Genomic DNA, 25,071 nt, shown 5'->3' with positions numbered 1-25,071 from the left:
GGGCGCGGGACCCACCGCCGTCGAGCGCAGCGCCCCTCGCGGGCAGCTGCCCCCCGGGCGCGCGCGGTCACCCGGCGCACGCACGTGTGTCGCTTCCGTCCATCTGCCAGTTCCCCAGACAAGCCCTGGGGGACCCAGCCCGGAGCGGATCCTGGCGCTAGAAGGGGAGGGGCAGCGTGGGGGGGCTGTTACGGGTGAGAAGGGGGAGGAGAGGAGAGCTGGGGATGTGGGGAGGAGAGCGACGGGAAATGAGGAAAGCGGGGAGAGAGACAGGGGAGAGAGAAATAGGGATGGAGAGAAGCGCGGGGACGGGAGCGATGCGAACGCGGGAAGGGAAGGAGCGGGAGCGGCGGGGAGACCGACGGGAGCGCAGGGCGGGGGTGCTGGGGGCGGGAGGGGGCCGTCTGGGCGCCGGGCGCGGGGGGGTGGCGATGGCGGGAAGCGGGTGGAGCCGCCGGCGGCCGTGACCTCAGAGCCCCTGGCCCAGCTCAGCCCTGACGTCAGCGCCGCCTCCCGCCCCCGCCCGCTCCGGTCTTCAAATGGCCCCCGGCTCCCGGGCCGCAGAGAAACCCGGGAGCAGCCGGGAGAGGAGAGCCAGCCGGACCCGCATCCATGAGACAGGTGTGTGCGTGTGTGTGTGGGGCGGGGGGCTGCGGTCACGGGGACGCGCGGGGCGCGGGGCGCGGGTTCATGAGCGAGCTCAGGTGTGTGACCAGGTGAGGCCGAATTTCTTACGGTCCAAACTCCGCTGTTAGCATTTCTGTTTCGCTGTTGCGGACTCACAGGTGGGCGCCTCTGCCCGGTATTGCTCCTTTCTGCCAAGAGGCGTTATGTCTGCAAGTTCACCTGTGTGGCTGGGGGGGGGGGTCTCAGGATCGCTAAGTTCTGCCTTAGAACACGTGTCTGGGTCAGCTTCTGGGACATGGGTGTTTGTGTGTTATTGGTGATGCGCGCGTGTGTGTGTGTCCACAGGCAATACACACGTGTTCGTGTGAGTGGTGAGATTAAAACCCTGCTGACACCCATCTCAGTGATTCCCAAAACGAATGTGGCCACCCCTAGAAAGTCAGGCAGGGCTTGGTTTGGGGCAAAGAGACAGAGCAGGCAGATTCCAGTAGAAATAATAAAAGTTCCACCTTTGCCCTATCCTCTGGAGACAGAACGTGAGCTACGCATGTGGTTTAAAATTTTCTTGTAGCTACACCAAAAAAAGTGAAAAGAATCAGGTGAAATTAATTTTCGCAATATATTTTATTTAACCCAATGGACCAGGGGTCGGCAAACTTCTGTGCTAGGCCAGGCTGTCAACGTTTGAGGCTCTGCCGGCCATACTGTCTCCTTTGTGACCAAACGTTGGCCTAGTGTGAAGTCAGCCGTAGATGACATGTACAGGTGAGCGTGGCTGTGTGCGGATAAAACATCTGACTTAAGGACGCTGAAATTTGAGCTTCATAGAATGTTCACGTGCCACAAAATATTATTCTTCTTTTGACTTTTCCCAGCCATTTAAAAATGTGAACACCAGTGTTGGCTTGAGGGCAATAGTGACAAAGGTGGCAGGCACTGGGCCACAAATATATAGTGTGTTATGTATCAAAATATTATCATTTTAGTATGTAATCAACACAAAATATGAACGAGATATTTTACTTTCTTTTTCTCATACTTGGGCTTCAAAATCCAAATGTGTGGCACATTACAGATGCTCTATTTTGAAGGGAAATATGTAGATTTCATAAAACTTACAATTGAAAAAGAACACAGATCCTACTTGTTCGAAACACACTTAAGAGCTTTCCAAGAACTGAACTGAGGGTCATCATGATATTTAAATTAAATAAAATGAAAAACTCAGTTCCTCAGTCATACTGGCTGCATTTTAAGGGCTCAGTAGCTGGGTGGGCCAGTAATTCCTGTATTGGACAACGCAGCTCTATATCTTTTAAAAAAAAAATAAAAAAGTATTGATTTTTAGAGAGAGAAACATTCATTTGTTGTTCCAGTCATTTGTGCCTTCACTGGTTGCTTCTTATATGTGTCCTGACTGGGGATCGAACCCACAACCTTGGCGGATCGACGATGCTCTAACCACCTGAGCCACCTGGCCAGGGCACAGCTCTTTATCTTTTTTAACTCACAATAAAGCCGTGAGGCGGGGGCTGCTGACATAGGAGGCAGTTTAGCATAGAGCAGGACGGTGGAGCCAGGCTGCCGAGGGACCTTGGGTAAGAGAATGCACCTGTGCCTCAGTCTCCTCATCTGTAACAGCACCGACCTCGCCAGAGCAGTGCTCGGCACACGGAACGGGCTAAATCCCCATTCTGTACCCAGTAAGGCTGGAGGCACCCCTCCCCTCTGATTCTGGGCTCTGCCAGCCTCACATGCGGGGCACCTGGCCTCCAGGGAGCGGGAGGGGAGGAGCGCCAGGCCTTTGAGAAGCCAGAGAAACCTCCACCTGTGGGCCTCCCGACCTTGAGGGACCCAGTCCTCCCGGCTCATCGGTCCTCGGTTTTGCCACCTGTAGGTCGGAGTAAACATTAACTGGTCCCGCAGGGCTCTGCAGAGCAGTAAACCCAGTATATAAGGCCGTGGTTTAGTGGTCGGATTCTTAGGGTTCAGATGGTGGCTCCTCCACTTTCCAGGTGTGACCGTGGGCAGTTTGCTGCACCTGTGTGACTTGTGACTCATCTGTGAAATGGGGATAATAACTGTACCTGCTGTGAGGATTAAACTAAGTGCGTTCCTAAGAAAGGCCCAGAGCGGCCCCTGGTAAACAGCAGACTGTACTGTTCTTTTAGATGAACAATCTATTATTATTACTATTATCATCTCGACGGGGAGGAACCTTTGATTGAGATGAATCGTTATTTCATGTACCACCAAGAGAGGGGGGACCCCTATTAATGAAACTGTGGCACTCCACTCATGGATTTTAAGAGCTGTTAAAAATGGGGGGAAAATTGAGTCGGGCATTCCGCCTTGATAGCTGTTTGCCACGATTATTTTAACTAATGAAAATAACATTGCATTACTCACGGGATTTTTATTTTTATTTTATTTTACTTTATTATTTTTATTTTACAAAAAGGGGATGTTCTCCCTGGCTTGGGCAAAAGCCCAGGAAGGGACCGTCTCACCTCCTACGCCCTCTGTTCCCAGCAGGACGCGCCCAAACCCAGCGGGGCAGCGCGCCACTGCTCCGGCCTGGCGCGGCGGGTGCTCACCGTCGCCTTCGCGCTGCTCATCCTGGGCCTCATCAGCTGGGCCTACGCCGCGGGCGTGCCGCTGGCCTCCGACCGCTACGGGCTCCTGGCCTTCGGCCTCTACGGCGCCTTCCTCTCGGCGCACCTGGTGGCGCAGAGCCTGTTCGCGTACCTGGAGCACCGGCGGGTGGCGGCGGCCGCGCGCCGGGCGGCCTCGCGCGGGCCCCCGGACGCGGCGGCGGCGCGCAGCGTGGCGCTGACCATCTCCGCGTACCAGGAGGACCCCGCGTACCTGCGCCAGTGCCTGGTGTCCGCCCGCGCCCTGGTGTACCCGCGCGCGCGCCTGCGCGTCCTCATGGTGGTGGACGGCAACCGCGCCGAGGACCTCTACATGGTCGACATGTTCCGCGAGGTCTTCGCCGACGAGGACCCCGCCACCTACGTGTGGGACGGCAACTACCACCAGCCCTGGGAGCCGGCGGCGGCGGCGGCGGCGGCGGGCGCGGCGGGCGCCTACCGGGAGGTGGAGTCGGAGGACCCCGGGCGGCTGGCGGTGGAGGCGCTGGTGCGGGCGCGCAGGTGCGTGTGCGTGGCGCAGCGCTGGGGCGGCAAGCGCGAGGTCATGTACACCGCCTTCCGCGCGCTCGGCGACTCGGTGGACTACGTGCAGGTGAGCGGCCCGCGCCCCACCCCTCCCTGACCCTCGGAGCCCGAACCCCACTTCCCCGACGCCTTTGTTCGGTGTAGACTGCAGCGAGCGAACCCGCCCTTCCTTCCTTCCTTCCTTCCTTCCTTCCTTCCTTCCTTCCTTCCTTCCTTCCTTCCTTCCTTCCTTCCTTCCTTCCTTCCTTCCTTCCTTCCTTCCTTCCTTCCCTCCCTCCCTCCCTCCCTCCCTTCCTTCCTTCCTTCCTCCCATCATCCACCCATCCATCCATCCATCATCCATCCATCCATCCATCCATCCATCCATCCATCCATCCATCCATCCATCCATCCATCCGTTCACCGTAGGAAGTCTTTCCTTTCCTGACCCATCCGTCCATCCAACAGGAGCTCTCTTACTTCTTTATTCATCCATCCAGTGCGGAGACTCCCTCCTTTCTCCATCCAGTGTAGAAATTCTTCCCTTCAGGCCTTCACTCCTGCATCCATCTCTCCGTCTACTGCAGAGACCACCCGTCCCCGAGTTCATTCCGTGTAGAGATCCTTTCATTCGGCGTTGAGATTCTCTCGCTCATTTGCCCACCCATTTCCCTCTCTATTCCACAGAGAGATCCATCTGCTCGTTCAGCCCCTCCACTCACTCGCTCGCTGTAGGGAATCGTTCATCGGTGCACTGCATTCACTTCCTATTGCTTGGGCAGCATTTTCCAGCTTGAAACCAAACACGTTTATTATCTCATGGTTCCCGTGGGTCAGCGTCTGGGCAGAGCTGAACTGGATCCTCTGTTTCAGGGAATCATATGGCGGCAACCGTGGGCCTTATCTGAGGCTCAGGGGCCTCTTCCAAGCTCACCTATTTGTTGGCAGAATTTTTTTCCCCCCACAGTCGTAAAACTCATGGTAGCTTTCCTCTTCCAGATGAGCACCAGAAAGTCTCAAACTTCTGCACCCGCTTTTATAGGGCTCACCTGGCTGAGTGAGGCCCATGCTGGATAATCTACCTTTTGATTAACAGTCAAGAGATTAGGGATCTTAATTACATTGCAAAACCCCTTCACATTTCCATAAAAGGTTCTATAATCACGGGAGTCACAGCCCATCACTTTTACCCCATTCTCTGGGTTAGAAGAAAGTTACAGGTCTTGCCCAAACACCAGAGAGGGTGTTACACAACAGCATGGGTCTTGGGAGGGTAAGGGTCACCTTAAAATGTGATTAGATATAGAAAATTTCTAAAAATTCAAGGTTATGTTCAAATTGGCTGCAGAGTATCCCAGCTGCTCCCCATCCTCTTGGTGCTCTCCCCTCAAGCACCAGCTCCATTCGGGGATCTAGCCTGACCCTGGCCCCTTCTACCCCACAGGTCTGTGACTCAGACACGAGGCTGGACCCTATGGCACTGCTGGAGTTGGTGCAGGTGCTGGACAGTGATCCCCGGGTAGGGGCTGTTGGCGGGGATGTGCGGATCCTCAATCCTCTGGATTCCTGGGTCAGCTTCTTAAGCAGCCTGCGGTACTGGGTGGCCTTCAATGTGGAGCGGGCTTGTCAGAGCTACTTCCACTGCGTGTCCTGCATCAGTGGACCCCTCGGTGAGCAGGGGTCGGGCTTGGGAGGGCCATGGATGGGGTGGAGAGGGAGAAGGGAGCCAGAACAGGTTGAGGGTGTGATTGAGATGATGGACAAAGGTGGGGCTTGGGCAGGAATTGGGGATAAGATAGGGAGTTGGAGCTGGGGATGGTGTGTGGTGTTGGGAATGGGTTGAACAAAGGGTATGGATGAGCACTGGGCTGGGGGGAGGGTTGGAGAAGGGAGTGAAAGGGTTGGAGTTGAGGTCAGGGTTGGGGCCATGTTTGGGGTTAGAAATGGGTTTTGCATGAGGGTGAGTAGGGGGTGGGGCTGAGAATAGATATGGGATTGAGGAAGGGCCTGGGTGGCTTTGCTGTCAAGGTGGGTATGGGTCAGGGACAGGATTGGGGCAAGTTCGGGATGGGCATGGGGTTGAGAACAGGATTGGGGCTGGAGATGTGGGTGGCGATAGGGCTGAGAATGGGATTGAAGTGGTTAAGGATGGGGTTGGAATTAGAGACGTGTTGGGGCTCGAGATAGGAGGGGGGATGGTGTTGACGGCAGCAGAGGCTGACCCTCCGGTACCCCCTCCCCACCACCACCTAGGTCTATACAGGAACCACCTCCTGCAGCAGTTTCTTGAGGCCTGGTACAATCAGAAGTTCCTGGGCACCCACTGCACTTTCGGGGATGACCGGCACCTCACCAACCGCATGCTCAGCATGGGCTATGCCACCAAGTAAGCTGAGGAGACCAAGTGGTTGAGTGTGCATGGAGGCCAAAGAGTATCCCAACCTGTGTGTGTGTGTGTGTGTGTGTATGTGTGTGTAACTCTCCAAACCCAAAGTAACTTGCAGGACAATGGGCTCTTCCAAGTGAGACATTAGAGGAGAGAGGAAGAGACCGTAAGGGGCAGAGGTAGCATTTGCATTGACCATGAGACTCTGCCAAGTGAGGCAAGGTGAGGGTGGGGAATCCTGCCCAGAAGATACAACATGAGATGGGTAGTGTGGCTCTGTCAGGGAGAACACAGATTACTGTCGCAGCACAATTACTCTGAGATGGGAAGGGAAAGAGATGGATAGGATAGAGTCTAAATAGTGAGAGAGCAAGCGAGCAGAATTAAATGACAGGAGGAGAGAGCACCTAAACCAGTAAGTGCTTCAGGAGGAAAAGAGGAAATTCCATGAGACTTGGGGGAGCACAGGCTAGAGCAGGTGAAGTTCAGGGCAAAGTGATTTCTACAGAGCTAGACCTAGTGGAAGGACCAGAAAGAACTTGGGGTCAACCAAACCCACGAGTTCACTGGCTCAACAGATATTAAGTGTCCACAGTGTTTTGCGCTCAGGGGATGCAGCAGTTAACGGAAGAGACAGAAATTCATGCTTATGCTGATTGGGGAGACAGACTGTAAGTACGAAAAGCGTAGAACATAGAGTATGGTAGATAATATACATGCTACGGAGATAAATAAAGCCAGAAAGGGGGATAGGAAGCTTAGGGGTAGGGAATGAAATGCTAAACAGGGTGCCAGGGGAAAGATAGGAGTGGAAGCTGAAAATGGAGCAATAACACGGGAGAAAGTGTCAGGAGAGGAGGGCAGAGCAATCAGGGAGTCCACCCATGGAACGCTTGACCTAAAATGAAGGTTTTTTTTCAGCTGAGGGGTCACATGTTGTTGCAACAAGCTTGTTGTGGCAGCTGTGTTCAGTACAGACTGCAGGGACTGGGGGGAGGGAGGGGTTTAGCAGGGAGGCCACTGAGGATGCCAAGTGACACAGGGGAAGGAGATGGGACACTGTTAAGTAATGCCCATGAGGACAGGGTAGTTCAGCCCCGCCTGCCAGACAGAATGCTGGTGGCCACCTGACAAGGGAGTCCAGCTTTCTGTGGGTGTGGCTGGAAACCAACAGGCAGGGATTGATTAGTGATGCCTGCCCAGGCCGCGGGAAGGGAGGTTTATGGTTCCCTTGAGAAGCTCTAACACAGGCCGGGCTGGGTAGGGGCCAGGCCTGGCCTGTTCCTCACCATGGGGCCGGCCAATAACAGTAAGTGCGAGAGTACTCGTAATAGATGAGTGACAGCATTAGTAAGAGTGTTAGTAACCTGGTGGTATTAGTAACGGCAAGAGTACTATTAGTCATGGTAAGAACAGGCGTACATAGTGCCCAACCTTTGTGGAGCAAGCACCATGTCCTGGTGCTGAGCACTGGGCACTGCATCCTCACAGCTGGGCCGGACGCGTTTTAAATGTGGTAACCCCGAGGCTCAGAGGGGCTTAGAAAAGGCGCCCAGGGGCCCTGGCCCCGTCCCCGGGGAGCCCTGCTCACGCAGCCGCTCTCGCCGCCCAGGTACACCCCCAGGTCGCGCTGCTACTCGGAGACGCCGGCGGCCTTCCTGCGCTGGCTGAGCCAGCAGACGCGCTGGTCCAAGTCCTACTTCCGCGAGTGGCTGTACAACGCGCTCTGGTGGCACCGGCACCACGCGTGGATGACCTACGAGGCGGTGGTCTCGGGGCTCTTCCCCTTCTTCGTGGCGGCCACGGTGCTGCGGCTGTTCTACGCGGGGCGCCCGTGGGCGCTGCTGTGGGTGCTGCTGTGCGTGCAGGGCGTGGCGCTGGCCAAGGCGGCCTTCGCGGCCTGGCTGCGGGGCTGCGCCCGCATGCTGCTGCTCTCGCTCTACGCGCCGCTCTACATGGGCGGCCTGCTGCCCGCCAAGTTCCTGGCGCTGGCCACCATGAACCAGAGCGGCTGGGGCACCTCGGGCCGCAGGAAGCTGGCGGCCAACTACGTGCCGGTGCTGCCGCTGGCCCTCTGGGCCCTGCTGCTGCTGGGCGGCCTGGTGCGCAGCGTGGCGCAGGAGGCCCGCGCGGACTGGAGCGGCCCCGCCAGGGCGGCCGAGGCCACGCACCTGGCGGCGGGCGCGGGGGCCTACCTGGGCTACTGGGCGCTGATGCTCGCGCTCTACTGGGTGGGCGTGCGCAGGCTCTGCCGGCGCCGGGCGGGGGGCTACCGCGTGCAGGTGTGAGTCCAGGGGCGCGCGCCCGCCCAGGGGGTTCAGGGGAGACCGGCCCGACCAGGCCCCAGGGGCCACGAACTCGCTGGGTGAATTCTCAGGGCCTCCGTTTCCCTCCTCTGTGAAGCGAGGGGCAAACTCAAGACTGCAGCCTGGACTGTGCTGAGGCTGGGACTTATGGGTCTCGGGGGAGGGGTATTTATTGATCAGGGTGTAGATTTTTGGGAGCATGGGGGAAATGGGTCCCCGCTTTCTCCCTGCTCTTATTTAATCTCCATTTGTACTGTGTGATTAAGATGTAATAAAGAATTTTATTTATTTTCTTCTGAACCTCTCCCCTGCACCTTTAAAAAAAAAAAAAAAAAATGAAGGGGGCTGCGTGTTTGAGAATTGGGGACTCCTGGCTCAGTCTTGGGTTCCAGCTGTTTGAAGCCAGGCTCCTTCCACAGAGCCTCAGTTCCCTCGAGGGAAAACAGGAATATTAACCCTACAGGGCAGGGTTGTCAGGAGCCTGGAATTGCTCAACGCTTCATTCACAGATTCTTGGGGGGGGGGGGGGGTCCGCTACCTGCGGGCAGTTAGGCACCGTGGATGGTGTTGTCCTGGGTAACTCATACCTTCTCACCTCAAACTCCCGGCACCACCTCCCCCAGCCTCACCTTATCTCATTGATAGAAGTGACAGGAAGAAAATCTTCAGAGTCCCCACCTCCATGACCCTCACTCACCTGCACCTGTGCCCACACAGGCCACCTTCCCTCACTACTGAGGGTCAATTGTGCTCAGTGCCAACCCCTTCCACTTGATATGCTTTGTTTTTAAATGACACACACATTTAATTGATTTGAGAGAGGAAGGGGGAGAAACATCAGCCAGCTGCTCTCTGCACGCCCCCTACTGGGGATTGAGCCTGCAATCTGGGCATGTGCCCTGACTGGGAATGGAACCAGCGACCTTCCTGTGCTCAGGATAACAAACCACGCCACCCAGCCAGGGCTTGACATGCTTTCTTCCCTTGGCTTTCGGAATGCAAGTTGCCTTGCTTTCCATTTTCTTTCTGGGTCCCTCTGCATGTTGCCTACTGCTTAGCATTAGAGAAACTTCCTATCGTCGTCTTATCCGTCTACACTCATTTCCTCTGTGCACCCAGTATTATGGCGCTGAATGCCTCGTGTATGCTCCGTGCCTGCAGAAGGGACTCTGAAGTCTTTATGTTAAGATCAGCCCTTGCCCCTGAATTCAACTCGTATACCCAACTGCCTCCAACACATGTCCACTTGGGCACCGAACTACTACTAGACCCAACTCCTGATCTGTCCTCCCCACCCTCCTCTTTCATCCCCATGAAACCTGCTCCTGCAACACTCTCCCGATCTCAGTGAATAGAACTCCACTCTTCCAGAGCTCAGGCCAAATACGCTAGAGCTGCACTGTCTGCACTGTCTACAACGGTAGCCATGACTACATAGGACTAATTTTTTTCATTCATTTTGTTAATTCTCACCCAAGGATATCTTTTCTGTTGATTTTTAGAGAGAAAGGGAGGGAGGGAGGGAGGAACATTGATGTGAGGGACACACATGGATTGGCTGCCTCCTGCAAGTGCCCGGACTGGGGTTGAGGACCAAACCTGCAACCCAGGTACATGCCCTTGACTGGGAATCGAACCCGTGACCTTTTGGTGCCTGGGCTGAGGTCCTAACCACTGACCTACACCAGCCAGGGCTCGCGCATTCATTTTTTGATTCAGTCAGTCACAAAAACATTGACCAAGCACCTACTGAATTCCACACTTTGCCAGTTTTGCTAATAATGAAACAGATGAAGAGCCGGTGTGTGTCCTCAAGGAGCCCTTAGTTAGCAAACGAAGGGAGTGACCGATGGTTGAGGAAACCCGGGCACACGCCTCTCTGATTGCTGTCACAGAGAGGGGGTGATTTAGATACATTAAAGTATTAAAGATGATCAGTTTGGTTCCTCAGCTGCACCGGCCACATGTATCGTGCCTCATGGCCACGTGGGGCTGAAGGCTGCCATCCGGGATGTCACAGGTCTAGAACATTTCCACAGCAGAGGGTTCTGCCGGATATCGTCACTGTTGTCCTGACCACTGAGCTTTGGCGCTTCTCCTCTTTCTCTCATACCCAACATTCTGACTCATTAGCAAATCCTACTGGTTCTCCCTTTGGGACAGATCTGGAACCACTGCTCCTCACCTCCACTGTCACCACTTTGTCCCTAAGCTACATCTCTTCCTTAGATTAAAGCTGCTATTTTATGCTTGGATCACTGCCTCCCCACTTGTCCTCGGTTCCCGTTACCCATGTAGTGTAAATCAAATAAAATCAAATCAAATCGTGACCTTCTTTGGCTCAAAAAACACCCATGAGGGCATGAAGAGGAAAATCCAGACCTTACAGTGGCCAAGTTCCTGTGTGACCTGGTCTCTGTGCTCTCCACGACCTCACCACACACTCATTTCCCGAAGGCACTGGCCTCCTTGCTATTCTGCCTGCCCCCCCCCCCCCCCCCCCAGGCACACTCCTGCCTCAGAGCTTTTGCTTCTGCTGTTTCTTTTGCTGGAACACAACACAAATACCTACATGGCTCACACCTCACTATCTTTTTTTAGAGAGAGAGGGGAAGGGAAAGAAACATCGACATGAGAGTGAAACATTGATTGGCTGCCTCCTGCACATCTTGGACTGGGGATGGAGCCGGAAACCCTTTGGTGCACAGAACAGTGTCCAACCAACTAAGCCAATGGGCCAGGGCCCCTTATTTATTTAAATGTGAAGCTTTCTCCAAAGCTCCTCTTGCTCCCTCCCTCCCCCTAACCTTTCCTATCTCAGTTTCCCAGCTTTGTTTTCTCCATCACACATATAATTATATGACTTAAGGCATATGTTATTCTGCTTAATTTTCTCGTTTACTGTTTGTCCACTGGTGTCTAAACTCCATGAGGGTGCAGATTTCCATCTGTTCTGGTTTCTTCTTTGCTGCCTCGACAGCACCTTGAAAATGCCTGGCACATAGTAAGCAAGCACTCAGTAAATACCCGCTGAGAGACCGAACACGTCAGTGAGTGAGAATGAGAGAGGCTTATCTTTTAGGTGGGGAAGGCACAAAACCAAATAAAAAAGTAAGTTTACATCAGCTCCAAGTGAGTGCTATGCATGCGCTAACTCACAGGGGGATGGGCTGGGACCTGTGCAGTGAGGCAGAGTCATTGTAAGTACAAATAAAAGCGCATGCAAAGCCCACAGGTGAGACTGAGCTTTGCATGTTCAAGGGACAAAAATAGGCCAGGAGGGCTAGACAGTAGAGGGGGAGGAGAGGGAGATGGAATCAGGCCAATAAATTCAGTGCTGGCTGCACAGAGTTGTCATGGGAATTAAATGTGTTAATACAATAAATTCTCAATTTAAAGGACTTTGGGTTTAAGGGACAGAATTTCCAGCCTGTATGTCGTAAGTGAAAATTAACACCCTGTTAATTTTAAAATGCTTCTAATCAATATTTGCTTATAATTAAATTAACAGTTTTTGTTGTTATTAATTCACTGTTACTTTTAACAAACTTTATCAAATTGGTCATGTTGGGAAAAACACTGTCATAATTTCACCGACATAAACATTACATATCTACAACTATAGTCCACATATTTAAATGCAAGAGTCATCGCTGGTAAACAATGTTCAGGGTGTGTGTGGGGGGACCATTAGCAGGTGATCACACCACTTCATCCCCGTAGCTGGCTGTGCTGTTGAGTGGCCTGACTTTCTGAAGCAGTTCTAACAGGTGCCCACCGGCGTTCCCACGTGTGCCAAGCCCTGCCTCGGCCGTGTGCATTTGTTTACTCTCAGTGGCTGGTGAATGCACGCACTTAATAGACCTACCCAATTTAAATTTAAAATTACAGTGATACATGTAGAAAACTTTTCTGTGAAATTAAGCTTTTCATACATACTGAATTTTAATTACACAAATGTGTCTACATAAGTAGAAACAGCTAAACTAATTTGTCAGTTTTTTAATATACACATTTGGAAAACCTACTTTATTATATAACAGACTTTCGGCTTTAACGGACACACCCTCACCTGAATTAGTCCCTTATATAGAGGTTTTACTGTACACGTAAAGGCTCTACAGGGGAAATCATAAATGAGTTAACTGGACAAAAAAAGGGAGAAAACATTATTTTCCAGCATGTACGCAGGTCCTGGAGGGGTGAGAAGAATCATGATGAGGGTGTCTTCTGCAGTTGGAAATGTCAAAGGGGCTGCCAGAAACCTGGGGGGGGTCTGGGCTTGCACCTAAATCCCTCAACACAGGGCCTGCCCCGTGAGGGCTCTTACTGTCATCCTGGAGGCATATTTGGGGTACGCTGCCAACCCCTCCTACCTAAACTGGAAGTGACCACCTTCAAAGATGAAAGCATTTGTAGAACTGAAATATACACTTTATTTTAGAGACAGAAATAGGGTAAGGAACAAAGATACCTTTGTTAGTTGCCTCTTAAGTACCATCGAAAGAACGCCCTGGGGAAGTAAGGAGGCAGTTGTGTGTGGGAGAGAAGTTGGGGAGCAGATAAACAGTCTGAGTCCCAAAGGTGGACAGGGACCGGACTCCTGGGTGTGAGGGAGGAGGGGCTGGGGGCCTGGACCCCTGGGTGTGAGGGAGGAGGGACTGGGGACCTGGACTCCTGGGTCTGGGGAGGAGGGGCTGGGGGCCTGAACCCCTGGGTCTGAAAAAAGAGGGGACTGGACACCCAGATCTGAAGAAGGAACCAGGTGCTGGGATTCGGGGTCCTGGGCACTCACCACACCAGCAGGGTGACACTGGCTGAAGCTAAGGCTGCGACGGCCGCGAGCAGGTACTGGTTGCCCAGCGACAGAGCCCCCGGCTGGGCCAGCAGCTCGCCCAGGCTGGGCCTCCAGGGTTCGACCGTCACCCCGTCGGGCTGCGACCAGCGGAGCACCTCCTGCAGAGCGAGCTGGAGCTCGGTGTCCCCGCGCGGGGGAGGACCGGTCACTGCGGGGACGCGCCCGTCAGCTCGCCGCGAGCCCCGGCCCCGCGCTGCCCCGCCCCCGCGCGGCCCCGCGCGCACCTTTAAGAAAGAAAAAGAGTCGGGCCACGGGGAGCTGGTCGTGCGAGATCGTGCAGCAGAAGGTCCCGCTGTGCGTGGGCTGCACTGGGCGGATCCGCGCCAGGGACGCGTGGGCCTGCGGCATGTCTCGGAAGTAGGACATGTCCCGAGTCCGCACCTGCGGGACCCTCGGGCTGAAGCGGCGGGAGGCGCCGGGCCGCCCCAGGTCAGACTCTCCCCGGGGACTCGCCACCTGTGAACGTACCAGCCCCGCCCCGAGGCAGACCACGCCCCGGGAGCCCCGCCTCCTACATCTTGACTCCGCCCTTGGGGCCTAATACTGGCTCACCCGCCCTGAACAATTCCGCAAAACCCGCAAGCCCGGGTTCAGCACTGAGCCTCGACCCCGCCTCTCAAGGCCGGGGCCCTCCCCTTGCACGGAGCCCGAGTCCAGACCGAGACCCCCCGGGCCCCACCCCATCCTCTGTGCAGCACCCCCGCCTCCTCCGCCCTCCGCCCGACTCACACCTCCTCCTGCGAACTTCCAGGAATAGGTGATCATCGCTTCAGGCAGCTGGAAGGCCACCGAGCAGAGGAACTTGGCCTCGCGGCCCCGTTTCACCACCACGTCCTTAACTGGAGACCGGCTCGCGTCACCACCTCGCCCCGCCCCGCCCCGCGCGCCCGGGCCCCGCCCCCAGCCCGCCCGGGCCCCGCCCCCAGCCCGCCCCGGGCCCCGCCCCTCACCTGGGCAGTCCAGCGGGTAGTCGCAGGTTGTGGAGAAACACAGGTCGCAGTGGAAACGCCGCGAGGCCTCCTGGACTCCTGCGGGCGGGAGCGCTGGGTCTGGGCGCCACTCGCCCTCCCCAGCCCGGGTCCCTCGGGCGAGTTAGGGTCTCGTGAGCCTCCCTGGGTTCCAACCAGAACGCGGGCCCCTTTCTCCGCGCTCCCTGGCTGGTGGCCGCCAGTCTCCGGCCTCCGGGGCTTTGATTGGTTTGCTCGGGCTCTCGGGCCCGCCCCGTGCGGCGTCCGCGAGCGGCGCCTGCTCCGCTTTTCTCCGGGGCTCTCCCCGGCCGCCCTCGGAGGAGCCCAGCCCCGCTCCCCCCTCCGAGTCCCCCCTGTCGGCCCCGACCGCGTCCCGAACCCCTCAGTCCTGAGCTCTGAGCGAAGTGCTTACCGCAGGGAGGGACGCAGGCCGGCTCTGCGGAGAGAGGAGGCGTCACTACCCTGGGAGTGCGGGGGGGTGCCCGCCCCGAGCGCCCCCGGAGGATGTTTCTGGGCGGGGCGCATTCCTCGGGGGGGCGGGGCGGGGCCTGTATTCCACCCGGGGACCCGGCCGGGCTGCAGCATTCCACCGAGGTCAGGCCCGGGTGGCTGATGGCCATCTAGGGGCCGCAGCGAGCAGCGGGGAGGCGGGGCCAGCCCCGGAGTCTCCCACCGAGGGGGCGGGGTGCACCTCTGGCGATTCCCAGAGGCCGGGCCTGGAGCAAGTCGCCCACTTGCCCCGAGTGCGCAGGGCCAGACCCAGCGGTGCAGGAAGGGGCCTGGGCTAATCCGGGGCGGCGCCAGCCCGAGGAGGGATCCTCGCTGCGGAGGAAAGCTCCGAGGGGGGCCAGGTCCCCAGTGGTTCACGCTGGGGAAGAGCCTGGGTCCCACCCCGGGGAAGCGATTTAGAGACCCACTAGGGGGTTGGTCTGAAGGGCGGGAATGGCGGTCTTAGGACTGGGGTTTTTAAATTGTGCGTGTTACGTGGGGGAGAGGGATTCCACTTTACCTTCTTTAAGCTTTTTGATGGCCTCCCACATTTTCACTGCGGCAGCACGTAAGGCAACCTTTAAGGGCACTGGAGGGTGGAGGGAGGCCTTGTGGTCAAGGCTCCCCCCTCCTCCACCACCCCTCCCCGCCTTGCACTGGCGAGCTCAACTGGACTTGGTAATGGTGTCTGCGCCTTTTCCTCAGCCCCTCTCTACTCGTCCCTGGCACACAGGCCATCTCCTCTTCTTACCTCCTCCCACTGTCTACCCGGAAGGCTGACAAATCCCCAATCTCTTTCCTTCTGCCTCCTGACCATCTCTCTGATGGAAGCCCTTCTCTGTATCATGTGTTTATCTTGTTGAGATAAACACACGAGACACCAAAGGCCTCCTAGGTTCAGCCTAGTTTCCTTTCACTCTCTATTCCTATTGTGCATCTTTCACTTTTCCGAAATGGAAAAGAATATTTTCTAGGGCCTTTGCACGTGCTAGCTTGTTTCTGGCACCTTTTCCCACTACTCCTAGTCACCCTTGTGTCATGCCTTACGTAGGCAGTGATGACTCTCCTAGGAGCTTTACAAAGGGGTTTGAGAGTTCATAAGAATTCACGGCATACTTCATGTCACCTACTTAAGAGGTGTTCCCTGACTACAAACGTAATCAAGTCCTTTACTTTTGTCTCTCATAGTTCCCCATTCATTGCATTCATGGCTCTTATCAGTTTGCAATTACTTACTTTATAGATAGGGTGATCATTTAAAGTTTGTCTTTCAAGTAAACATGTCCTTCTTTAGTGCTGTGTCCCCAGAACCCTGGAGTGGGCCCTGAGTCTTAAAAAGTGCTCAGTAATTATATGCAGAACCCCAGTATCCAACTGGTATGGAGACCATGACTAGTGGTCACCTGTGGCCCAAATCCATCCCTTGGATGTGTTATTTTTAGCCTGGGAAGTGTTAAAATAAAAAATGAACTAAGTCACATAAAATGTTTGGCATGTTTTAAAATACTTGGAAGAGCTGTAACACAAAGAATTTCTGTGAGGCCTATATCAGCTTGAGTTTAGTAGCAGCCACCCACTTTTAGTCAGGGCATGTACCTACCACCTTTCCATAGTTCCCACCTTGATTCATTTCTACTCTTCATTCATTCTTTCATGTTCTCTGTCCTTATGGGTATTTGAGTTTTGACCATTGTAATGGCCTCCAAACTGCAAGGTTTTGTGACTTTTTCCAAAGTGGATGGCTGGATTGACTTAATGGTGGAAGTCATTTTGGAAATCAGAAATACAGAATGGTGTTTTAAGCTAAACAGTGTTTCTCTCAAATCCGTATGTTCAAGTTCTAACCCCTAGTACTTCAGAATGTGACTAGGAGATAAAGTCTTGAGGGGCTAATGAAGTTAAAATGAGATGATTAGGGTGAACCTTAATCCAATATGACTGATTTCTTTATAAGAGAAGGAAATTTGGACTCAAGCACAGAAGAAAGGCTATGTGAAGACAAAGGGAGACAGACTGTCAACTACAACCAAGGAGATAGGCCTCAGAAGAAACCAACGCTACTGACACACCTTGATCTTGGACTTCCATCCTCTGGAATAGTGAAAAAATAAGTTTCTGTTGTTTAAGCCACCCAGTCTGTGGTAGTTACAGCAACTTCAGCAAACTAATACACAACAGATTGCCAGTTTCCTCCAAATATCTACTTCTCTTTAATAACAGAACACTTTATTTCAGACAGGAAAGCACCTGCAGCTAAGACTATTTTCCCAGCCTCCCTTGCAGCTAGCTTCAATCACATGACCAATTATGATCACGTGACTAAGTTCTGGCTATTGATACACACATGGAACTACCCTGTGGGAGTCACAGGAAATAGCCTTAAAGAATAGTTGTGCCACCTTATTGATCCCTCCCATCTTCCATCCTGCTGCCTAAAACGTGGATTTGATGGCTGGAGCTCTTTCAGTCACATCGGACCTCAAGGACAAGGGCTATATCCTAGGATGGCATAGCGGAAAGCTGGGAGGACCTTGGGTTCCCAAGAAAATGGTGCTGTCATACTAGCCTTAAGTGTCTATCTTAAGACTTACTTTATATGGAGAAAAACTTCCCGCTTGCTTCAGCCATTGTGGGCTCCTCTGTGATTGAAAACCATACATAAAGGGAGTGACATGAAAATATTGGCAAGAGTGGTTAAGTGATGGTCACTTGGTATATGCTGAAGAGAGGTGTACTGAAGCCAGCAAGTGGGTTCAAATGAAGAGTCAAGAACTTAGAGGTCTCTTCTTGGCCACAGAGCATGCATGTCGTCACAATGGGATGCTCCAATGAAAGGCCAGGATGTTGCGAGGAGTCATCCAAGAAATATCTATGGGCCAAACCAAGTGATTCATGGTGGGATATACCAAGTAAGCCATGAGGGTGGAGTGTTACATCCCTATTAAACCACAGAAGATGGGGTGAAATGTCCAGAGACCAAGGGGCAGAGGTTATATAAAATGAACCACAAGGGGGCGCTGGCCGACGTTGTGAAATCTGTCCAAAAGAGGTGCCTGTGGTTAGGAGCTTCCACTGTTTCAGGCGGCCTGTGAGACCTGGTTCTTCCATTTATGAGCACACCAGACTCACATCTGAGATTCATCATAAGACCTCCTCCCTATGTGACTTTGGCCAAGGGACTTAACCTTCCTGATCCTCAGTTTCCTCATTCATAAAATGAGGACAATATCTGTGTCTACCTCACAGGGATCGGGGGACAATGCCATACAACATAAAAGCATCCCCACCCCCACCCCAAACTACCTGCCAGGTACCAGTTAGTGGCTGCATGTGATAATGTCTGCAATTGCTTAGAATGGTGCCTGGCGCACAGTGAGTGTTACAGAAGGGTCAACCACTTACCATCCCCAGGTTTGAGATGGGGAAAGTGAGGAGTGGAGAGGTTAGGAAAGTGGCCCAACATCAAAGAGCTAGTTCTGAACCCAGGTGGTCGGGCTCCAGAGCTCCATAGCTCCATGTGTAACCATTGCCTGTGGTATTCTGCCCTCCTCTCTACATCATACTTTCCACTCCATGGTTTATACACACAAACAGTATCACCCGCTACCACTGAGACCCACTCTATGTCCCTCTCTCGGGTCCTCCATCTGGGAGAGACCCAGGAGCCAACGCTGCTTCTTCCTACTCTTCTCACCCCCATTTATCTGGTCCAGATATCTCCCTGTCCAGCTGAGCCCCAGCTTCTCCATTTAGAAAATGGGGTTATAAAACGCCACCTCACAGGACTGTTATGAAGATATCTCTCAGGATAATTAACATAAATCTGTCTGTCAGCCTCCCCCATGTACAAAGCAGTTTTAGGACATAGTTAGATCCTTGACCTTCCTTCTCCTGCATCTGCGTGTCCCACCTCCCTCAGATCAGACTCACCTGGGCCCACCTGGACCACTGCGACTGGTCTGAGCCACCACCAGTCACCCTGCTTCTGCCCTTGTCCCGCATGGCCTTAGTCATATCCTGTCTCTTTTTCTCTCCTTAAAATCCTCAATGCCTCCCTCCCCTAACCCCAATCTTAAGAACAAAGGCCAAAGTCGGTCCAAGGACCAAGGTTAGCAGTTCTCAAAGTGTGTTCCAGGAGCGGCACCTGGGAACTTGTTAGAAATGTCCATTTCTGGGCCATACCTCAGACCTACTGGTCAGGAATGGAAGGGGTGGGCCCAGGACTCTGCATTTTAACAAGCTCCCCAAAGTTTCTAAGCATTCGTACACTGGGGCTTGAGAACCACTGACTACAAGGTCCTACAGGATGTGGCCCCTTGCTGCCTCTCTAATTTCATCTTGTTTTGATTTCTCCCTCAATGATGCCACTCCAGCCCCACGAGCCCCGAAGCCTTTGCACTGGCTCTTCGCTCTGCCTAGAATGCTTTTCCTCCAGACTGTCTGCGTGGCTCTCAATGTCACCTTGTTCAGGTCTTTGCTCAACTGGACCTTCTCATTTGCACCTCTCCTGATCAACCTGTTTAAAATGATCACCCCATAGGCTCATTCTCTTCCCCTTCTGTTTTCCTTCATAGCATGGTTCACCAATTGGCATACTATAGTATTTCACTGATGATGTTTATCATCTGTCCCACCCTCTGCAATATAAGCAGCCCGAGGGCAGATGATTTTCAATCTTGGTCACAGCTGTGTCCCCGGCACATTAAATAAATCTCGGCAGAACGTATTGCACCAGCTTCTCCCGGCCTCCAGTTGGTCCTCCACATGACCCCAGAGGATCTTTCTATACCCAGAGCTGACCTTGTCCTTCCCCTCCCACAAGACAGTCTCAAGTCTCCCTTACCTTTCAGCTGAACCCTGGACCCATATATCTAGCTGCCTCCTGGATGTCCCCACAGGAGGCAGCACTGGATGCCTCCTGGTGTCCTTTACAGTCACTATGTTCTAGCCCAGCTCACCACTATACCCACTGCTTTTTCACTCAAGCCCACCATCTCAGGGATGACCCACCCCCTACCCAGACATGGAGCCAAACCTTAGGTGCCGTCTTCTAAGTTTCCTCTTCCCCAGACCCAAGCTCATCCATCCTGCCCTCAACTCTCAGCCCCACCCCCGAATCTCCATCTTCACAGCGCCTGCCCCAACTCAGGCCTCTTTCACCCCAGCCTCCATTCTCTTCTCCCCACAATCCCCTAGATTGTCCCACACACAGCCCCAGAGGGGTCCTGTTCGCCCCTTTTCAAAATCTTCCCACGTGGGGAGAAAGGACATTTCCTGGGGTCCTGCCCTGCCCCCCACCCCTGCCAGCACTGAGTTCTTTAGGTCTTTTTGGGGGTGGGGTGACCACAGCTGAACTCTTCCACACTGGACCCCCAGACGCCCCCCCAGATGGATGGGAACCTGTCCATCTTTGGGGATTTTTGTCAAAATGCTTGGTGGGCAAGAGGAGGAAACAAGCAATGGCAGATATAGAAATAAACCGTGAACCCCCGGACCTCCGAGAAGGCCAGTTTATGCTGCACAACAGAGCTGAGGCCTCCCTTCCTCACCCTAACAGTTTCAGTCTCTGGAATAAGGACTGTATGTTATATACCAGAGGAAGATCTCCTGTTTGAGGTCATCTCATCAGTAACCCCCTCCCTCTCACTGAGCTCCGAAGCCATCCAGGGAGGAAGGGAAAGGGTCCCACCTTTACAGGTAGGTAAGTTGAGGTACAGAAGGAGGCAGTGACATGTCCAGAACATTATGGCCAGGAAGAGCCACACAGGGAGGTCAAAACTCACTGGGCTTCAGGCTCTAGGTATTTCTGCACTGTCCCTTTACCTCCTGCCATCATGTCCCTGATAAGTAACTAGCTACCTAGTGCCATCTGCTCCTAGATCGCTGTGACATTCCAGGGGCGCACACCCCCTGCACATGCATCCATCTCTTGGGGGCTCCAAGCCCACATCTCCCACTGCTCCTGCCCCCCACCTCACTCACCCTTAGTGGGGTCCACCTCTTGGAGGCTGAGGATCATCTGGGTGAAGGAGTCATGCAGGTTGCTTCTCTCATCATAGTCTGGGGGTAGAGGTGGGGTAGAGGCTGAGGGAAGCAGCTCCCCTAACACAACACCTATGTGGACATTCTCTAAGACTTCGTCTGTATCTGAGTCTCTGTCCCCCAGTCCATCTCTGTCCTCCTGTCCTTGTGAGTCTCTGTCCCCATCTGTCCTCCTGTCCCTTTGAGTCTGTGCCCCAGTCTCTGTCCTCCTGTCCCTCTCCCCTTGTCCCTGTGAGCCCGTCCCCGTCCCTGTGAGTCCCTGTCCCCCAGTCTCTGTCCTCCTGTCCCTAGTTTCTACCTTCCCCTCCTTGAGTCTCTATCTGGCCTCTATCTTCCTGTCTGAGGCTCTGCCCCCATCTCTGTCTACTGGTCTGTGGTTTCTCTTCCTGGGTCTCCAGGCCCTCTGGTCCTTCCCTCCACATAACCTCCAGGGCCCTGGGGGATGGTGGTAGGGTCTCCTCACTGAAATCCACGTTCGAGAGGTTCTTAAAGGCTTCCCAGAACTCTGTATCACACTTCTTGACCTCTTCGTCGTCCATGCCCACGAAGGCTTGGCAGATGCGGGCGCGCTCACTATAGTCTGTGAAGCACAGGAGACAGGCCCAGGCAGAGGCCCTGAAGACCGTGAGGGCCACCAGGATGCGTGGGATAGGACTCCCTGAAGCCAGCTGGGCCATGGCAGAGGGTCCTGACTGGGAAGAAGCTGGTGACCTTTGTGAGGTCATATGGGTCGGGGGAGGGGCCTGTGGTATAAGGTCAGAAGTCAGATTTCATTTGCAGGTCAAACGTTAGGCTTGGGTTTTTCAGGACGGAAGGATGTGAGGGGTGAGGGGTCAGGTGTCGGGCCTACAATCTTCAGGCTGTGGTTGGGCCGGATGCCAGGCTCCCAAGAACCTCACCTGTGATCCTGGACGTCCTCACAGGTTAAAGGGTCTCAGGGACCCAGAGGCCGGCAGTATGGTGTGAGGTGGCCCGACAGGCCTTGGGGTGGGTCAGAGACAGAGACACCACAGAAACACTGTGAGTGCCTGAGAGACAGAAACTGAGACATGGAAAGACATCAGAAAGCACAATGAGAGAGAGATGGAGAGTCGGAGAGGCCACTGTGTAGACACACAGGAAACTCCAGAGACACGGCAGAGATGGGGAGACAGAGAAAGCAGAAGAGAGATTTCTTGATGGTAAAGTCTTTGAGGGAAGGGGAGGAGGAAACTTGAGGGAACAAGGACAGGAGAGACGGCCCAGCTCCTCCTCCCAGGGTTCCTGCGGCAGCCCCCTGAGCCCAGGGGGGTGGGCCAGGGGCTGGGGGTCCCCGCCGGGTGGGCGTCCCGTGCAGGGCGCAGCCTGGGGAAAGCTAGGAGGCCGTATAGTGATCTCCGTGGGTGTCCTCCTCAACTATACAACCTCCTACCTCAGCCCGGGGGGCGCGGCAGGTGGACAGACAGATGGACGGACAGACGGGGCCAGGAGGGCCAGGGAGGGTGGGGAGGGCCGGGGAGGCCCCAGCTGCGATGGTGAGCCCCCGACACGGACCCACAGACACGAGCTTGTGTGTGGCGAAGGCCCCGCAAGGTCGGTTCTACGGGTGGGTGCCAGGACCCAGGAATCCGGGCCCCCGGCCCCCTCCTCCCCAAGGAACCCAGGAATCAGTCCCTTGGCCCATCCTCACCGGGGCCCCAGGAGTTCAGGCCCCCAGCCCCTTCCTCCCCAAGGTTCCTGGAGTCCAGGCCCCAGCCCCCTCCTCCCTCAGCCCGGCGTCCAGCCAGACATGTCTCCCTGGGGAAGGCACAGACAGCCTGGCTTCCTGGGTGCTGGGTCACAGGAAACCTCACCTGTTTTGGAGTTTGGCCCCATGGACAAGAAGGCTCCCTACCCACCTGTCCGATTCGGGAATCCAGGATCAGGCTGAGGCGCGCCAGGGGATGCGAAAGCTTCAACTCTATGGGGTTTTGTTCCCCCTCTTTCATACTTTCCTTTGGCCTCTCACCATTTATAATGACAACTATGGTCCCTGACCCTCCAGCACTGCCCCTGGTCTCTCCGATCTCGGTCCGGAGATCCAGGTACTATCAGCCACCCCCACCCCCCCAATTTTGCAGGTAGGAAGGCTGAGCCCCAGAGATGTGCAGGAACTTGGCCCATGTCGGCCAGTAAGTGGGGGGAGGCTTCCCAGGTGGGCGGCACCCAGGGCCCCCGCCCCCCACCCCCGGGCTCCATCTCCATCTTTACAGTCCCCTCTCCCATCCAGCTGCAGCTTGGCTGGCTCAGCGGCCGTCTCACCTGGTTCCCATCTCCTCCCGCATCTGTGCGTTTCTCCCTCCGCTCCGCCGCCCTTTCCCGCTCCCCGCGCCTTTCGCAGGCCCCCCTTCTCCTCGCTCCCTCTCCTCAACCTTTCTCTTCACCTTCCGTCTTCTGCCTCCCTCTCTCCTCCCTCCCTCCGTCTTTGTCCCTCTCATGCTCCCTCTCCCTCCATTTCCCAGGCTCGCCCCTCTCCCCCCCCCCCCCGCTCTCCATCTCTCCTCCGTCTCGTCCGTCTTCTCCCTTCCTCTCCCCCTTTCCCCTTCCCTCCCTCCCAGGTCTTTTTCCTCCCTTCCCTTCCCTTCCCCCTCCTCCCTGGCTGTCGCCCTCCCTTCTCCTCCTCTCCGTCTTTCTCCTTCCTTCTCTCCCTCCCCCTCGCGCTCCGAGCCAGGTCTGGAGCTGGGGGTGGGGTGGGGGTGGCTGGAGAAGGGGCCCCGGGCTGGGGTAGCGACCCGCTGAGGAGGGGGAGGAGGGGCGGGGGGAGGGGGCGGGGGAGGAGACGGCCGCCGTCCCAGCTCTCGTCCCCCCTTCCCTCCTGCCCAACATCCCAGACCCTCGGGCGGGGGCGAGAGTCAGGCCAAGGTGGGGAGGAAGGGGAAGGGAGGAGGCCGCCCCGCCCCCCCAACCTGGCCCGGAGCCCGGGCCCGGGTTCCCAGCATGCCCCGGGGCTGCCTGGGGCCTGGGGAGGGGGTGAGAGCAGAGGAAGCTGAGAACCTTAAAGATTTCCAGGGCCCGATCCTCTCCCCGCTTCCCCAGCAGATTTCTCCTCGGGGAAACTGAGGCCCAGAGGGAAGGGTCGGGACTTGTTCAAGGTCACTGGACAAGGCGTGTCGCGGAGACTCGAACGCCCTGGGCCCAAAGGCCCGATTTTGGGGAAGGGGTTGGCACTGGCCTTCCCCCTGGTCTGGGTCCCCCTCCCCCTCTCTGCAGACCCTGGGGAGCCCCCAAGGGTCAGAGAGCAGACCCAAACAGTCTGGCACCATGGCAACCGGGTGGCCCCGCCCCCTTAACCCCCGCGGGGATGGACTCCAGCTGGGGCTACGGTGGAGGTGGGGACTCCTGGGTTCCGGGGCGGAAGGGGCTGGGGGCCCGAACTCTAGGGTTTCTTGGAGGGTGGGGGCTGGAGTGTGGGCTCCAAAGTCTGGAAGGAGGCGGCTGGGAAGCCAGGCTTCTGGGTCCTGGGTAGCGAGGGCTAGGGGTTCGGACCCTGGAATTCTGAGGGAGGGGCCGGGTTGCGGGCTCCACGGTTTCAAGGAGGAGGGGGCCGAGGCCTGGAATCCCAGGTCCCCAGGGGAGCCGGGATGCAGGGCCTCTCCTGCGCCAGACATCCCCTGCCCCCGCCGCTGACCCTGGCCTGTCTGGCAGCCCAGACAACCTCGCCCCTCCTCCGCGGCCCCCTCCCACCAGCACGGCTCACCCTTGACCCCTCAAAGCCCCGCAGCCTCTCCCCTGCCCCTCCCCCTCCCCTCCAGCCAGACGTTAACCCTTCCGCCGCCAGAGGCACCTCGAGAGCCAGACGCCCGCCCCGCACCTACCCCGAGGGTGCGGGCGGGCATCTCGCCCCCAGGCTCCTCCGGCTCCGGGCCGGGCTGCCCCAGCCCATCTCGCCTCCAAGTGGAATCCAGGGAGCGCCGCCCGCCCTCTGCTCCCCTGGACCCCGAATCCAGGCCCCCAGCCTCCGCCTCCTCCAAGAACTCAGCAGCTTGGGCTCCCAGTCTTCCCCCGCCCCCCCCAAGATCCCAGCTACCCAGGCCCCCGGCTGCCTCCTCCCTCGGGGACCCCGGAGTCCCGGCCCCGGGCCCATCCCCTCCCGTTCCGCAGACTCACGGCTCCGAGGCTCCCGCGTCGGGGGGCCGGTCTCCCGCGCCGGCCCTGGGCCCCACGGCCCCGGCTGCTCGCCATCCTCCGCCCGCCTCCGCCGCCCGACGGCCTCTCCCCG

The 25,071-nt window shown here is 55.9% G+C and overlaps 2 protein-coding genes across 2 annotated transcripts; one reads left to right on the top strand and one right to left on the bottom strand.

Moving 5' to 3' along the window:
- Positions 1-539: 539 nt before the first annotated feature.
- HAS1 (hyaluronan synthase 1) lies at positions 540-8,459 on the top strand. The gene is made up of 5 exons (XM_087827458.1): positions 540-621; positions 3,089-3,873; positions 5,230-5,455; positions 6,039-6,171; positions 7,784-8,459. Exons 1-5 carry the CDS (start codon positions 540-542, stop codon positions 8,457-8,459), a joined length of 1,902 nt encoding a protein of 633 aa, XP_087683584.1.
- A 2,528-nt stretch (positions 8,460-10,987) lies between these two features.
- On the bottom strand, positions 10,988-23,281 carry SPACA6 (sperm acrosome associated 6). Its single transcript, XM_087827457.1, has 9 exons — positions 21,298-23,281; positions 20,775-20,852; positions 15,288-15,381; positions 15,038-15,125; positions 14,716-14,923; positions 14,286-14,363; positions 14,065-14,174; positions 13,560-13,716; positions 10,988-13,483 (listed from the first exon to the last, which is right to left on the bottom strand). The coding sequence occupies exons 1-9, from the start codon at positions 21,557-21,559 to the stop codon at positions 13,269-13,271; spliced, it is 1,290 nt and encodes a 429-aa protein (XP_087683583.1). The 5' UTR covers positions 21,560-23,281; the 3' UTR covers positions 10,988-13,268.
- Between the last annotated feature and the right edge of the window lie 1,790 nt (positions 23,282-25,071).

Source organism: Miniopterus natalensis, chromosome 18 (genome assembly GCF_054644295.1).
Source record: "Miniopterus natalensis isolate mMinNat1 chromosome 18, mMinNat1.hap1, whole genome shotgun sequence".
Classification (NCBI taxonomy): domain Eukaryota; kingdom Metazoa; phylum Chordata; class Mammalia; order Chiroptera; family Miniopteridae; genus Miniopterus; species Miniopterus natalensis.
Note: the sequence above shows the minus strand (reverse complement) of the source record. Positions and strands in the feature narration are given on the sequence as shown.